We start from the raw sequence: 13,534 nt of genomic DNA on the forward strand, positions 1-13,534 counted from the left end.
TTCTGTTACTATACCTAACTCAGGGAAGGGTTTTTGACACTGTCAAAAAAAAAAAAAAATTTTTTTAAAAGAATTTATTTCCTGTGCACTGGGGGGGGGGGGGGGGGGTTGTCATATTTGGAGGGCGCGCAGTTAAGGGGTTCAGTATAATTCTATCTGCCATACATAGTCACATTTTACTCTCAATTTTTAACATCAGCAAGAGAGTAAATAATAATTCTGATTTTTGTTTATAAGTGTCTGATCAATAAGCCATAAGTATTTCAAGTTTTCTTAATACATTGCAGTGGCCAATCTCAGTCATTTTACTTGGCTAAAGCTTTGGACAAGGTACCACATCTTGAGGTACACAAGGAAGTTAGAAAGTACTTTTCAGTGTCAGTAGTTAACAGATGGAATGCATTAAGCAGTGATGTGGTGGAGGCTGACTCCATACACAGTTTCAAATGTAGATACGAGAGCACCCAGTAGGCTCAGGAATCTGTTCACCAGTCGATTCACAGTTGAAAGGCAAGACCAAAGAGCCAGAGCTCAACCCCCGCAAGCACAACTATGCAAGTACAACAACTAGCCGAGTACATGAAATCCTAGCAAGGGCATTATAGGCAAACGGAATAAATAGTAAAATACTAGAATGGAAAAAACAATCATTAAACCAAAGAAAAGCATTTAACGGAAATGAATCTGACTGAAGAAATGTGGTGAGTGGGGGTCCAATTTGGGCCAACCTTTTTTGCCATATACTGTACATCAAAGACATTGATGAGAATATTACAAACCACATCAAATTTGCAGATGGCCCTTAGATTTATGGTAAATTGTGAAATAAAAATGAGATTGAGACCTTACGAAAGATCTACATGAACTCCAGAAATGATAAGAATGGCAAATGCTTTTTTAAGATCGACAAATGCTAGACAAATATATAAAAAAGATGCATGTGGAACATAATAATCCTCACTGCATCTACCAGATAAACAACATTACCTTACAACAGATTGATGATGAAAAGGACCTTCGAGTAGGGATCCATCACTCGCTGAAAGTTGCACAAGTGGGAGCTACAATGAAAAAAAAGAAAAAAAAAAGAAGAGTGCAAGCCAAACCCTAGGAATTGTCAAGTGAACATTTGACTTCAAAAGAAAAGAAGGTATATTTCAACTGTATAATCTCTGGTGCTCACTTACCACTACACTTGATTATTGTAACCAAGCATGGAGACCATCTTCAGAAAGACGGCTGCTTTGGACAAAGTTCAACATCTGGAATGGTTTTTGTTGCCCGATCTCTCATACGAAGATGGGTCGAGGACCACAGGGCTAATGACACTGCAAATTTGACAAGATAGGGCAGACATCAAAACGTTTACAAACAACTTTTTCAAAAGGTCAGATGCAACAAACAAGAAGCAACAGTTTCAAGCTCAAAAAGCCACAATTTAGAACTGAAAACAGGAGATGCTTTTTCACCCATAAGATTATAAGGCCATAGAACCGCTTACCTGCCTCAAGCAGTAAATACCAAAACACTGAATATTAAAATGCAGCTTGAAAATCATCAGGACAAATAGGAAAGACCTCTGACAACCTACCAGCTTCCTGTCCTTGTTGAGGCCACTAGAGAAAGAGTGCCCATCAGGTAAAGTTAGGCAAAATAAAATTAAGAAAATTCTTATATTAATTCTTAATCTCTTAAGAGTAATACATAGAAATTACACAACTCAGAAAATATCATAACCACTCTACATACAAGTCTTATGAAAATTGGTCTGAGGTTAAGGAAACCACATTTTGTACAATTATAAGCCTACCAACAATGATAAAGGAGTCACACGACATCTGTCCGCCTGGCGAATGACACAACAACTTAACAGGACCACACTACGAGGAGAGATTAGAGGCATTAAATATGCCAAAACTTGAAGACAGAAGAAAGAGGTGATATGATCACTACATACAAAATAGTAACAGGAATTGATAAAATCGATAGGGAAGATTTCCCGAGACCTGGAACTTTAACACTTTCGCGCTCCCTGGGAATAGGCTGACGGTAAGCCCTAAGTGGGCCGTTCGTGTCGGCCTACTGCGCGTCAGCACTAAAATGTTTATAATCTTTTCGGGGTGGGGAGCTTAATTTTGGCGGCATGTATTTAAATTTGGTATCATTGTGTTCGCGAGAGAATGCTCTAGAGGAATATATATATAAAATGTCACCAAAGACAACATGAGAACCACACCGAATAACAAACTGTGGCAGTCGTTAGCTGTGAGCGTAAAACCGGGCATCAATGTTTACGATGTTTTTATGTTTGCGAACCCCAGAATTATTATTCGTGGTTTATTTTGGTATCATTGTGACCGCAATAAAATTCCCTACACGGACATATAAATATACACAATAAATAATGGTGTCGCCCCACCCACAGGAATGTGGGAAGTTGGCTTAGGGTTACCCGCCGGAGCGCGCCCAGCTGCACATGCGCTCAACCACAACTGAAAAGTTTATACTCTCCTCATGTCTGTGACCCTCATTTTCGATGTACGTGTTTTTTTTTGGTATCACTGTGTAGCTAATGAAATGTACTATAAGAACATATGTATAACATTTCACCAAAGCTAACATTAGGCGACCAGCAACCAAAGAACTGCGTGCTTTGTTTCGCGCTCACGCTAAACTCCGCTAAACTCTCCCTATATGTTGCTACTCTGATTGTGTTTATCAAGTCAAAACTTGTTGCATATGGTTTTGTTTGGTATCACGGTGATCGCAATAAAATTGCCTACACAGACATATGCATAAAAGTGGGTTACACGTGCGCGCCTCACCCCCAAACACCCCCAAACACGTCGATGCCTCACCCGCCCAAACACCCGTTTCCACGCCCGGTACACCCAATACACCCGACAAACAAAAATATTGTTCCAATGGAAGTTTTTGTGCTACATTGTTCATTTTGGTGTCAAAATACTCGCAAGAAGATGCACTATGTAGACATACCAATCTGAGCACTAAGAACTGGAATATATATAGAGCTACCCACAGCAAAGTATGAAGAAGTAATAACCTCAAAATGTGTAATATAAATTATGTGTACTTACCCACGATGTGATGAAGGAAGGTCAACAAGTTGAGCATTTGATTATCCACTCCACCGGCTTCAGGAAAATGTCCCTGAAGTTGCTCAACAGATGTTACGTTAGGTGGAGTGGAAGCTTGCAGAGGAGTTATTTCTTTGCTTTCCAAAATATCCTCTTGCGGTGATATTTTGAGTAGCATGGTGTGGCACATAGAGCAACTCCACATGTCCTGCACTGATACATACAGTCTTTTCTAATTCCCGACTTCATACAAACTCGGCACCGTTTCCGTTTAGCAATTTTCACTAATGCATGAGTCAACTTCCTGTTTAGCCTGTCCTCTGAATCAACAATGCGGGGGTTTTTCACAGGTGGAGGAGTAGCTTCAGCTTGAGGTGCAGGCGTTTCAGTTTCAGGTTCAGTGTCGGATGAGGATGAGGCATGTGGTTGGCGTGGAAGACGATGAAATAAAGGACGCCTCGCTCCAGATGGGCCAGGTGTTGCCAAATCGTGAGAAGGTTCCTGGTAATCATCAGCATGTGGGAGAGGGCTTTCAGTAGCAGGCCACTCATCCATGTCCCACCCCAACAGGGCCCATATTGCTACTTCATGAAACTGGAGTAGGGTCAGTTTCTTGGCATCAGTTGTGTACATCTTGTACAACACATAGGCATTGTGTATAGCCATCTGAAGGAAGTAAAATGTGATCTTCTTAGTCCACTTATGCGACTTCCTGGTGAACCTGTAATATTTGACCATTTGGTCGAAGTGATCAACTCCCTTCATGTTGTTGTTGTAGTCGCAAATGGCTGTTGGTTTGTTTACAGTTACAATCTGAACAGATGATGTTCCGTCACGTTTCTTCACTCTCTTCCTTCTCTGTACTTCCTGTGTGTCAGCATTATGGCAGTTTGTGATCACTGACACCACTCTCTTGTCTTTCCAAAGGATAACAAAAGTGTTATCCTTGCGCCTGAAAATAGTCTGATCAACAGCGAATTTACCTTTGGCAAGTTTTTGCAGCTCTTTAGGGGCACCACGCTGCAATCTGAGTGTTCCACAAGTGTACACACCATTTTCCCTTAGCAATTCTGTGAGATGGACAGAGTTATAATAATTGTCCATATAAAGATGATAACCTTTGTTCAACAAGGGTCGCATAAGGCCCATCACTGTCTCAACTGTTGTCTTGCCCACTCCAGAATAAACCTCGAAATCAATAATATAACCAGTCCCTGCCTCAGCAAGCATGTACAACTTTACCCCATACTTATCAGGCTTATTGGGGTTGTAAACCTTGAAGGATAGACGACCACGCCACGACATTGTACCTTCATCCAAACTGAGTGCTTGATTGGGGACGTAGTAAGAGCCAAATTTGTTGGTCAAATAGGTAATGATGGTGCTGAGTTTTATCATGCGGTTCTTGTTGTTGGGTGGAATTGCAAACTGGTTATAAGTATGAAAAAACTGGGCAATATGTTGGAATCGTTTTGAAGTCATGAACACATTGAAGGTCCTCATATGCCACAACCGGCTTGTTTGCCAGTACATGCGCATTGTTGGGAGTCGTGCAATACCCATCAAGATTGATAAAGCCAAATACCTTGCCATTTCCTTCGCAGATACCTCCTTCCACAACCTCATAGTGCGCCTGGAAGCATTCTGAATAAACTGCCTGGCATACCTGTTAGTTTCCACTGTGATGAACTCAATTAGGGCACGGGTCAGAAATAATTGAACAAATTGCAGGGGGGGTAATTGGCACTGGGACAGTTATGCCTGGTGTGGCACTGAAACTGCCTACAATAGGTGGTGTATTGTCAGTTGACCAGGCAGCATCGGGATTAGGCTGTTGAAGACGTTCTGCACGCCTCCTTACAGGTGCCTTGGGGCGGCCCACATCCGCTGACTCATCCTCAATCCCCTCGCTACTCTCCTCAGTCGATGATGAATCAAACTCATCAGACGACGCTGTCCCCTCATTATCACTACTGAAATCACTCTGACGCTCTTCCCCTTCAGCATCTGCCTCCACATCTGACAAACGATCCAACAAATCAGGAATTTTACTAGGGGTAAGCTTCACATTGCTGAACCTTTTGTACAGCTCACTCAACTTATCTTCCTTGGTCATTTCACTATCCTTCTTGGGGGTAGAGGTGCTCTGTCCTTTACCACGATCCATGTTTGCAAGTAATAATGCGTTGTAAGGAGACAGGAACGAATAAACACTGCTACACAGGGCAGAGAGTGGCACAGGTTCTGGACGCGGGAGCGCGGTAGTCCGGTCACGAGAGACGTAAACAAAGGACTAGGCCGACTGCATGGCGTGACCCAGAATCCCATACGGCCTACGGAGGATTGTGGGAAAACAATGGCGCTCATTTCAAAAAAAAAAAAATTGAAGATCGCATAGAAACTTTTTTTTTTACAAATTTTTATATCGAGTGACGCAAAAATGCGTCACTGGAACACATTCAGTAGAAAAATGAGTGACGAGTTATTAAGTCTGTGGAACGCGAAAGTGTTAAGAACAAGAGGTCATAGATTTAAACTAGCTGGTTGGGTCGTGGTCGAGGGAGGGGGAAGACGTATCGTGCGCGCTCCGTTAAAATCGTGACATTAACCGGGATTTCTTAGGACTACTACCATGGATTATTGATTACAGACAAAGTGCAGTGACCCGCTGGAAAATTGAAAACAGTCATTATCAATAGAACTTTGTGTTAAATAGAGAATAAACGGGAGACCACGTGTGAGCCAGTGCACCAGGCTTTGTGTACATGCGTGTATGAGGAAAATATAGTGAACGGTGATTCGTGGAACAGTGAAGTGGAACAGGTATCACAACAACATATAAGTTGGAAGTGAAGGAAAATCGTGATATAATACTAGAAATATAGAATAGTGGCAAGAGGCGGCATCAGTGGTTATAAATCGAGTAACTGGAAACTGGTGACATCAACCTGGGACAACAAGAGGTCACCTGTACCGACCGGGGCCCAGCTTCGCTACCCTACGCTAAGTACCTGCCATAAAGTTTGAACAAAATAACATACATAATATTACAAATATACGGTATACATATAATATTATAATTATTAAATATATAAATATATACATATAATTTTATAAAGTTAAAAGGACTGACATCAACAAGTGATCCATACAGTGAACCTCAAATACAACACAATTCATCAGACAATGGAGAGGTGTGGCGAGTGTTCGGGAGTACTGGGAAAACGTAATGTAGGCGTAACATGTTGCATCTGTAACATAAGATTTCACCTGGGCTGTACAGAATTAGCTCCAGGATGCACAAAAAGGCAAGGAATTTACTGGGTTTGCAAAGATGACAGATTAATGTTAGAGAACGTAACTAATCTGATGAAAAACATTCCCGAGTCACAGAGATTATCATTCATAGACAGGCTACCAGTCATATATGCAGACTGGGAAAAGACAACATTGGATAACGACCAAAACTCAGGAACAGATAGTTTAGAGAACCGCAGCAGGAGTGTGGAGGAGGAGACTATTGTGGTACAATATAACAGCAATATTGCAGAGCCAGATAATATAAACGATGAGAGCAATAGTGAGACAGAGTGCATAAATGAAGGAATTCGGACGAAAAACGGAGATGGCTCCAATAAAGAGGTAGACAAGACAGACAGATATAAATACCTTGAAAAACGCAAAACCGGAACATATTTGCAAATTCTACGCTAAAGGAATATGCAAATATGGAAAATTAGGAGCAAAATGCCATTTTCTGCATCCTCGAAAATGCAGGAACATGTTGGCGAGGGGTACATGCCGTTTTGGACCCGGGTGTAGATACTTCCACCCTAAATTATGTCAATTTTCAATTAGGGACAAAAAATGCTACAATCTTCAGTGTCCGAAATTCCATGTGAGATGTACACAGCGTTATAGACGGGAAGATCAATATGACACTACTGGAATTTTTTTAGAAGAAGGCAGAAACAGAGTAGTAAATATTAGAGAGAGGAACAGTCAGATGGAACCACTACAGGATTACAGAGGGGAACGGAGATACCCACAAGACTGGAATACAAACTATCAACAAGCACACAGGTACTACACCACACAACACCCGTCCTACTACCAAAACTGGACGAATCACTTCCAAAACAACACACCCTGGACGCAAACACAGTGGCCTCCTTACCAGAGCCTCAGATATTAACACCAAGTAAGGCATCCAGCACTTCCACTAACACGATAACATCATTTATATTTGCCAACATCCAGGGTATAAAAACACACAAACCCAACAAAGTTCACTTTATTGATGGTCTCCATCATGAGGCAAATGCAGTGTTTGCAGCCCTAACAGAAACCCACACAAAGGACTACCATGATGGTGAAATATGGATCTCAGAGTACAATCTTTTCAGATGTGATAGGAAACACCGGCTTCAGGGTGGGGTCAGCCTCTACATCAAAGACACTCATCTGTACTGAGCTGCTAAACACCTCAAATGATATGGTGGAAGTGCTGATAATCAAAATAGAGATTCTAAATGTAGTTATTGTCCTTGTATATAAGTCACCGGAGGCAAACCCTCAGCAGTTTAAAGACCAACTAATGAAAATACTGCTTGGAAAACCTCACAAATCCAGCTCCGAACATCATCCTGCTTGGGGACTTCAACCTACGGCACCCGAAATGGAAGCACCTGGCTAATACAGTAATATCAGAAAGAATACCAGGAAGTAGCCTAAATGAACAGGCACATGCAAATGACCTGCTACGGATGTGCGACAGGTTTGCCTTAAACCAGCAAATAGTAGAACCAACTAGGAAGGAGAACACGCTTGACCTCATTTTCACTAATAATGATGAATTGATCAGGAACATAATGATTACAAATACCTGTTACTCAGATCACAACTTAATTGAAGCTATGACAACCATAAACCAGGACTTCACAGAAATAAACTGGGAAGAACAGCTAGAAAATGCAAACCTGAACCAGTGCCTGGAAAAAATAAGCTCAGTAGCACTAGAAATATGTTCAAACCGCATACCCCTAAGAAAAAAAGAGGAAGAGATGCAGATTGGAACGGGAACGTCGTTCCCTATATAGGCGAAGAGAGCGAATCGCAGAACAACTTGAGAGTCGCACCCTATCTCAAGAACGGCGAAGGTTAGGTAGAGAAATAGAAACAATTGAACGCAAGCTACAAGAATCATACAAAACCCAGGAGATGCAAAGAGAGCAAAAGGCCATCAGTGAAATAGAGAAATCCAAAATATTTTTTCTCCTATGCAAAATCAAGATAAAAAACCACATCTAGTATCGGGCCCCTGCAAAAGGGAGATGGAACTTTCACTGATGACAACAAAGAAATGAGCGAGCTACTGAGGAAGCAGTACGACTGTTTTCAGTGAGCCATTAAACACACTAAAGATTGATAACCCAAATAAATTTTTCATGGATATGATACCAACATCAAATCATATATCAGACGTCACCCTATCCCCACTAGATTTTGAAGAAGCCATAAACAGTATGCCTATGCACTCTGCACCAGGCCCGGATTCTTGGAACTCAATATTCATCAAGAACTGTAAAAAAACACTATCGCAGGCCCTCCACATTCTGTGGAGACAAAGCCTAGATACTGGCGTTATTCCTGATATACTAAAAACAGCAGAGATAGCACCACTTCATAAAGGAGGAAATAAGGCAGAGGCAAAAAATTACAGACCGATAGCACTAACATTGCACATTATAAAAATTTTTGAGAGAGTGCTAAGAAGTAAGATCACAAAATACATGGAATCACAGCATCTCGTTTTCTAACTGTGAAGTGTTAAAACCGTTTATGTCGTTAGGTCGTGTTTAACGAAGCTCGTTTGAGTTGAACGAGGTTCATCAACGCATCTCTGAATGATTTGTTTATCAGTCATATCATACATATGCTTTTCAACAGAGCTTTCTAATTGTAAAAACAACTTACTGTAGATATTTATGTTAAGCTGTGACCTTAGGTTAGGCTGTGTTAACTTAAGAGTCAATTAGTAGAAGCCATGAGACCATGTCCACGGCTGCCCGAAACGCTTTGCGTAATAGTGGCTTCAGGCATTGTATGTACTAGCTCTATGAATCTATCAACTTTTGTATAACATAATAAATAAATAAATAAATAAATGTTTATTTAGGTAAGGTACATACATACAAGAGATTTTACAAAGAGTGATGGATTTAAAGATAGAGCTAGTACATACAATGCCTAAAGCCACTATTACGCAAAGCGTTTCGGGCAGGAAAAACAATAATGACTAAAGCTTAATACTAATTGAGCATAAAGAATAATTGAGCATAACCTCTTGATGTATGTACTTTACCTGAATAAACATTTATTTACTTATTTTATGTGCCTGTGTTACCTAGGTGGGGATAGTGGAGCTAAGTACATAGTGGCTAGGTAAGATTTTGAGAGGTAATTATATCTATTGGCAAACCATGCTGGGTATTTACCAGAGGGCCACTCACTCTCTAGCAGCCTCGACAAGGCCTGGAAGCCGGCAGCTTGTCAAGGGGTCCCCCAAACTATACTGTACCACACAACCTGAACCATTGTGAGAAGTGTGAGGATGACCCGTGAGGAGCCAGAGGGCGGCTGGTGTGGCGTCCTCGGGTATCACTCCCAACACAATATACTCCACTGCTTTAACACCATAGCTTTACAATATTTTATAGTATACTGCCTGAAACCCTGCGCGTACTAGTGGCTTTACAAGAGTGTAATTACTATGCTCTGTATCCTCACAATCCCAATGTACCTTCTTGTATATATATATATATATATATATATATATATATATATATATATATATATATATATATATATATATATTCACTTTCAAATTGTGTTGAATGTGTTAGTATGTAGGTGTGAGGTGTATAATACTAGAGCTTGGCAGTACTGACCTCCACGTCCATGGTGACCTGTGGTGGTAGATGGTGGTAGAGACGAGTGGTGGTGACCTGGTGGTGGTGGTGGTAGTGGTGTGTGAGGCCACAATGAGGCCGAGGGCCGGCCGTACTCCTCCACTACCCTCACACTGAACACGTCCAAGACCAGCACCACGTCCAGCCCACACCTGCCACACACCACCACTATACTGCCTTCCCTCGCCTACACTACTACACCACCACCTCCTCTACTACACCAGCTGCCTCTCTCGTGCACTAGAGCAGCTGCCTCATGATAGTGGTGTATGATGGAGCAGGAGTGTGGTGGTGGCAGCCATGTGGGCCGCCACCACCTGGCAACCTTCCCTCTCTCTTCACACATACGTATGTGCTCGCTCCCCGCCTCCTACCCTCCCACAATCATTAAATAATAATCTTTATTTAGGTAAAAGTATATATATACAAAAGGAGTTACAAGCACAATGTTGGATTTCTAGATAGGCCTAGTATATATTAGGCCTAAAGCCACCAAGACCCATAGCGTCTCGGGAGATATATATATATAATCCCTACACTTATTACGACACACTTTTATTTATTTATTTATTTATACAAGAGTTCTTACATTCTTGCATTATAATATATGTATACTTTAAATTTAGCATTCTTTAAGTTTCGTTAACAATGAGCCGAAATATAACAACATTAAAATTACACCACCGCCCACGGGATGGGTATGGGGTGAATAATAAAGAAAGAAATTGAATAATTGAACTAACAAAATGTATTAATAAAAACCAAATGTAAATTGCTCATATTAATTATACCATTTCCTGCACCTATTTTGGGTAGAAAGTTATTAAGGCCATCACAATTGTTCACTGACTAACCAGCAAGTACACTTATGTCATGTACAAAGTTCAAGATTACACTCAACTTCAAGTGTATATACACACACCGAGAAGCGGCAGAGTCCACCTCTTGGTGTACATATCCCAGCTGTACCAATTCAGTTTTTTGGTTATTAACAGGCTTAGGTATACACAACATTCATGTGCTACTTCCCCCATCTCGCAGGATGGTTAGTCATACATGGCATCAGGAGAGAACATGAAATGCCAGGCTGCTCTACCAGGCACTACCCGAAAATATACTCTTAGTGGCTTTGCAAGACTGTACAAATACCAATCACTGAGCAATCTGAGAGCAGCAGTACACCGAGAACTTCAACAAGATCTTGTAGATCTGAGGCAAAGTGAAATTGACACCAGTAATTCCATCTATCATCATACTATCATGCAAGAGGAGCCACACATCTATGGATCATCCAATAAAATCAGCAGACTTCTAGATGTTACTACTGCTCGGCTTAGACTCGGTTACAAGTATCTCTGGGAATTCTCATTATCTGCTGATGTAGACCTGACCAAATGTAAACTGTGTCAACAAAATTATTCGCACAACCTCCGTCACTATGTGATGGAGTGCGAAAAGATACGTGAATTTAGAGACAATTCTATAACCAATGTTCCAGCGATGTGTCAATATTTCATTCAAAATGATCTGCTACCAGAAATTTTAGCCAAATATCCCCAGTCTGCTAACTGTAGGTAGTAACTAAGTGATTGTAACCTATCCACCGCTGCCCACTGGATGGGGGGCGGTGTAACCTATCCACCGCTGCCCACTGGATGGGGGGCGGTGTGCAGGACAAACATATCAATTTTGACACTAGCTCTCCACATATGTCAGTTGCTTAATTTAGAAACTGTACTTGAGGTCGATCTCGAACCCATTGTTGATGTGACGACTTATACTGAATTTTGTAACTAGCTCATCACGATTGTAACTTGCTTAGCTAAATGAATTGTGGGGTTCAGTCCCTGAGCCCATTATGTGCCTCTGTAACCCTTTCCACTACCGCCCACAAGATGGGTATGGGGTGCATAATAAATGAACTAAACTAAAACTATGTAATCTCACCAACCCATTGTACCTTCTTGTGAATAAATTATTATTATTACCATTATTTTTATCCATTAGCCTCCACTAGCACACTCTGGGTACACCACAAGAATATCTTCCAGTATTCCTCAGTATATAAAGTAATTACAGCTTTCTGGTGCTATGTTGTGACGGTATGAGGTAAGAACATAAGAACAAGGGGCCAGATTCACGAAAGCACTTACGAACCTGTACATCTTTTCTCAATCTTTGGTGGCTTTGTTTCCATATATTAAACAGTTAATGAGCTCCGAAGCACCAGGAGGCTGTTTATAACAATAACAACAGTTGAATGGGAAGTTTTCATGCTTATAAACTGTTTAATAAATGTAACCAAAGCCGTCAAAGATTGAGGAAAAATGTACACGTTCGTAAGTACTTGCGTAACTGCTTTCGTGAATCTGGCCCAAGGTAACTGCAGAAGGCCTATTGGCCCATACGAGGCAGAGCCTATCTATAACCACCCAAAATTCTTGTAGCTCTTGCCCGAAACGCTTTGCGTAATAGTGGCTTTAGGCATTGTATGTACTAGCTCTATCTATTAATCCAACAAACTTTGTAAAATCTTTTTATGTATGTACCTTACCTAAATAAACATTTATTTATTTATTTATTATTAATCCCACTCATATACATGTCCAACCTACCCTTGAAACAATCGAGGGACCCCACTTCTACCACGTTACGCGGTAATTGGTTCCACAAATCAACAAGTTCAAGTTCAAGTATGTTTATTAAGATAAGCAATAAATACATCTCAAATGGATAGAATAGCTTAGGCTATTTCTACCCCCCTCTACTTCAAGTCCCTCAAGGGGCGCACAAATGCAGTGAGTACAAATAGACAAATAACATTAAGAACATAAGAACATAAGAACAAAGGTAACTGCAGAAGGCCTATTGGCCCATACGAGGCAGCTCCTATTCTATAACCATCCAATCCCACTCATATACTTGTCCAACCCGTGCTTGAAACAATCGAGGGACCCCACCTCCACAATGTTACGCGGCAATTGGTTCCACAAATCAACAACCCTGTTACTGAACCAGTATTTACCCAAGTCTTTCCTAAATCTAAACTTATCCAATTTATATCCATTGTTTCGTGTTCTGTCCTGTGTTGATACTTTTAATACCCTATTAATATCCCCCGGTTATGTCCATTCATCCACTTGTAAACCTCTATCATGTCACCCCTAACTCTTCGCCTTTCCAGTGAATGCAACTTAAGCTTTGTTAATCTTTCTTCATATGAAAGATTTCTAATTTGGGGAATTAACTTAGTCATCCTACGCTGGACACGTTCAAGTGAATTTATATCCATTCTATAATATGGCGACCAAAACTGAACTGCATAATCTAAATGGGGCCTAACTAGAGCAAGATATAGCTTGAGAACCACACCAGGTGTCTTGTTACTAACGCTGCGATTAATAAATCCAAGTGTCCGATTTGCCTTATTACGAACATTTATGCATTGATCCTTTTGTTTTAAAT

General features: G+C 40.9%; 1 protein-coding gene across 2 annotated transcripts in view; it reads right to left on the reverse strand.

Annotated features, from left to right (window-relative positions):
• Nucleotides 1–10,423, reverse strand: part of LOC123754121 (uncharacterized) — a 75,080-nt gene extending 64,657 nt beyond the window's left edge. The window contains exons 1-2 of one of the 2 annotated variants that reach the window (XM_045736319.2): nt 10,049–10,423; nt 1,188–1,328 (exon numbers count right to left, since the gene is read on the reverse strand). Coding sequence is in view for 1 of the 2 variants with exons in the window: in XM_045736317.2 (XP_045592273.2) it covers nt 10,049–10,060 (12 nt within the window). In the remaining variant the exon portion in view is untranslated. The remainder of the gene's footprint in view (nt 1–1,187; nt 1,329–10,048) is intronic. The other variant, XM_045736317.2, reaches the window with a different exon arrangement.
• Between the last annotated feature and the right edge of the window lie 3,111 nt (nt 10,424–13,534).

Source organism: Procambarus clarkii, chromosome 6 (assembly GCF_040958095.1).
Source record: "Procambarus clarkii isolate CNS0578487 chromosome 6, FALCON_Pclarkii_2.0, whole genome shotgun sequence".
Lineage (NCBI taxonomy): Eukaryota > Metazoa > Arthropoda > Malacostraca > Decapoda > Cambaridae > Procambarus > Procambarus clarkii.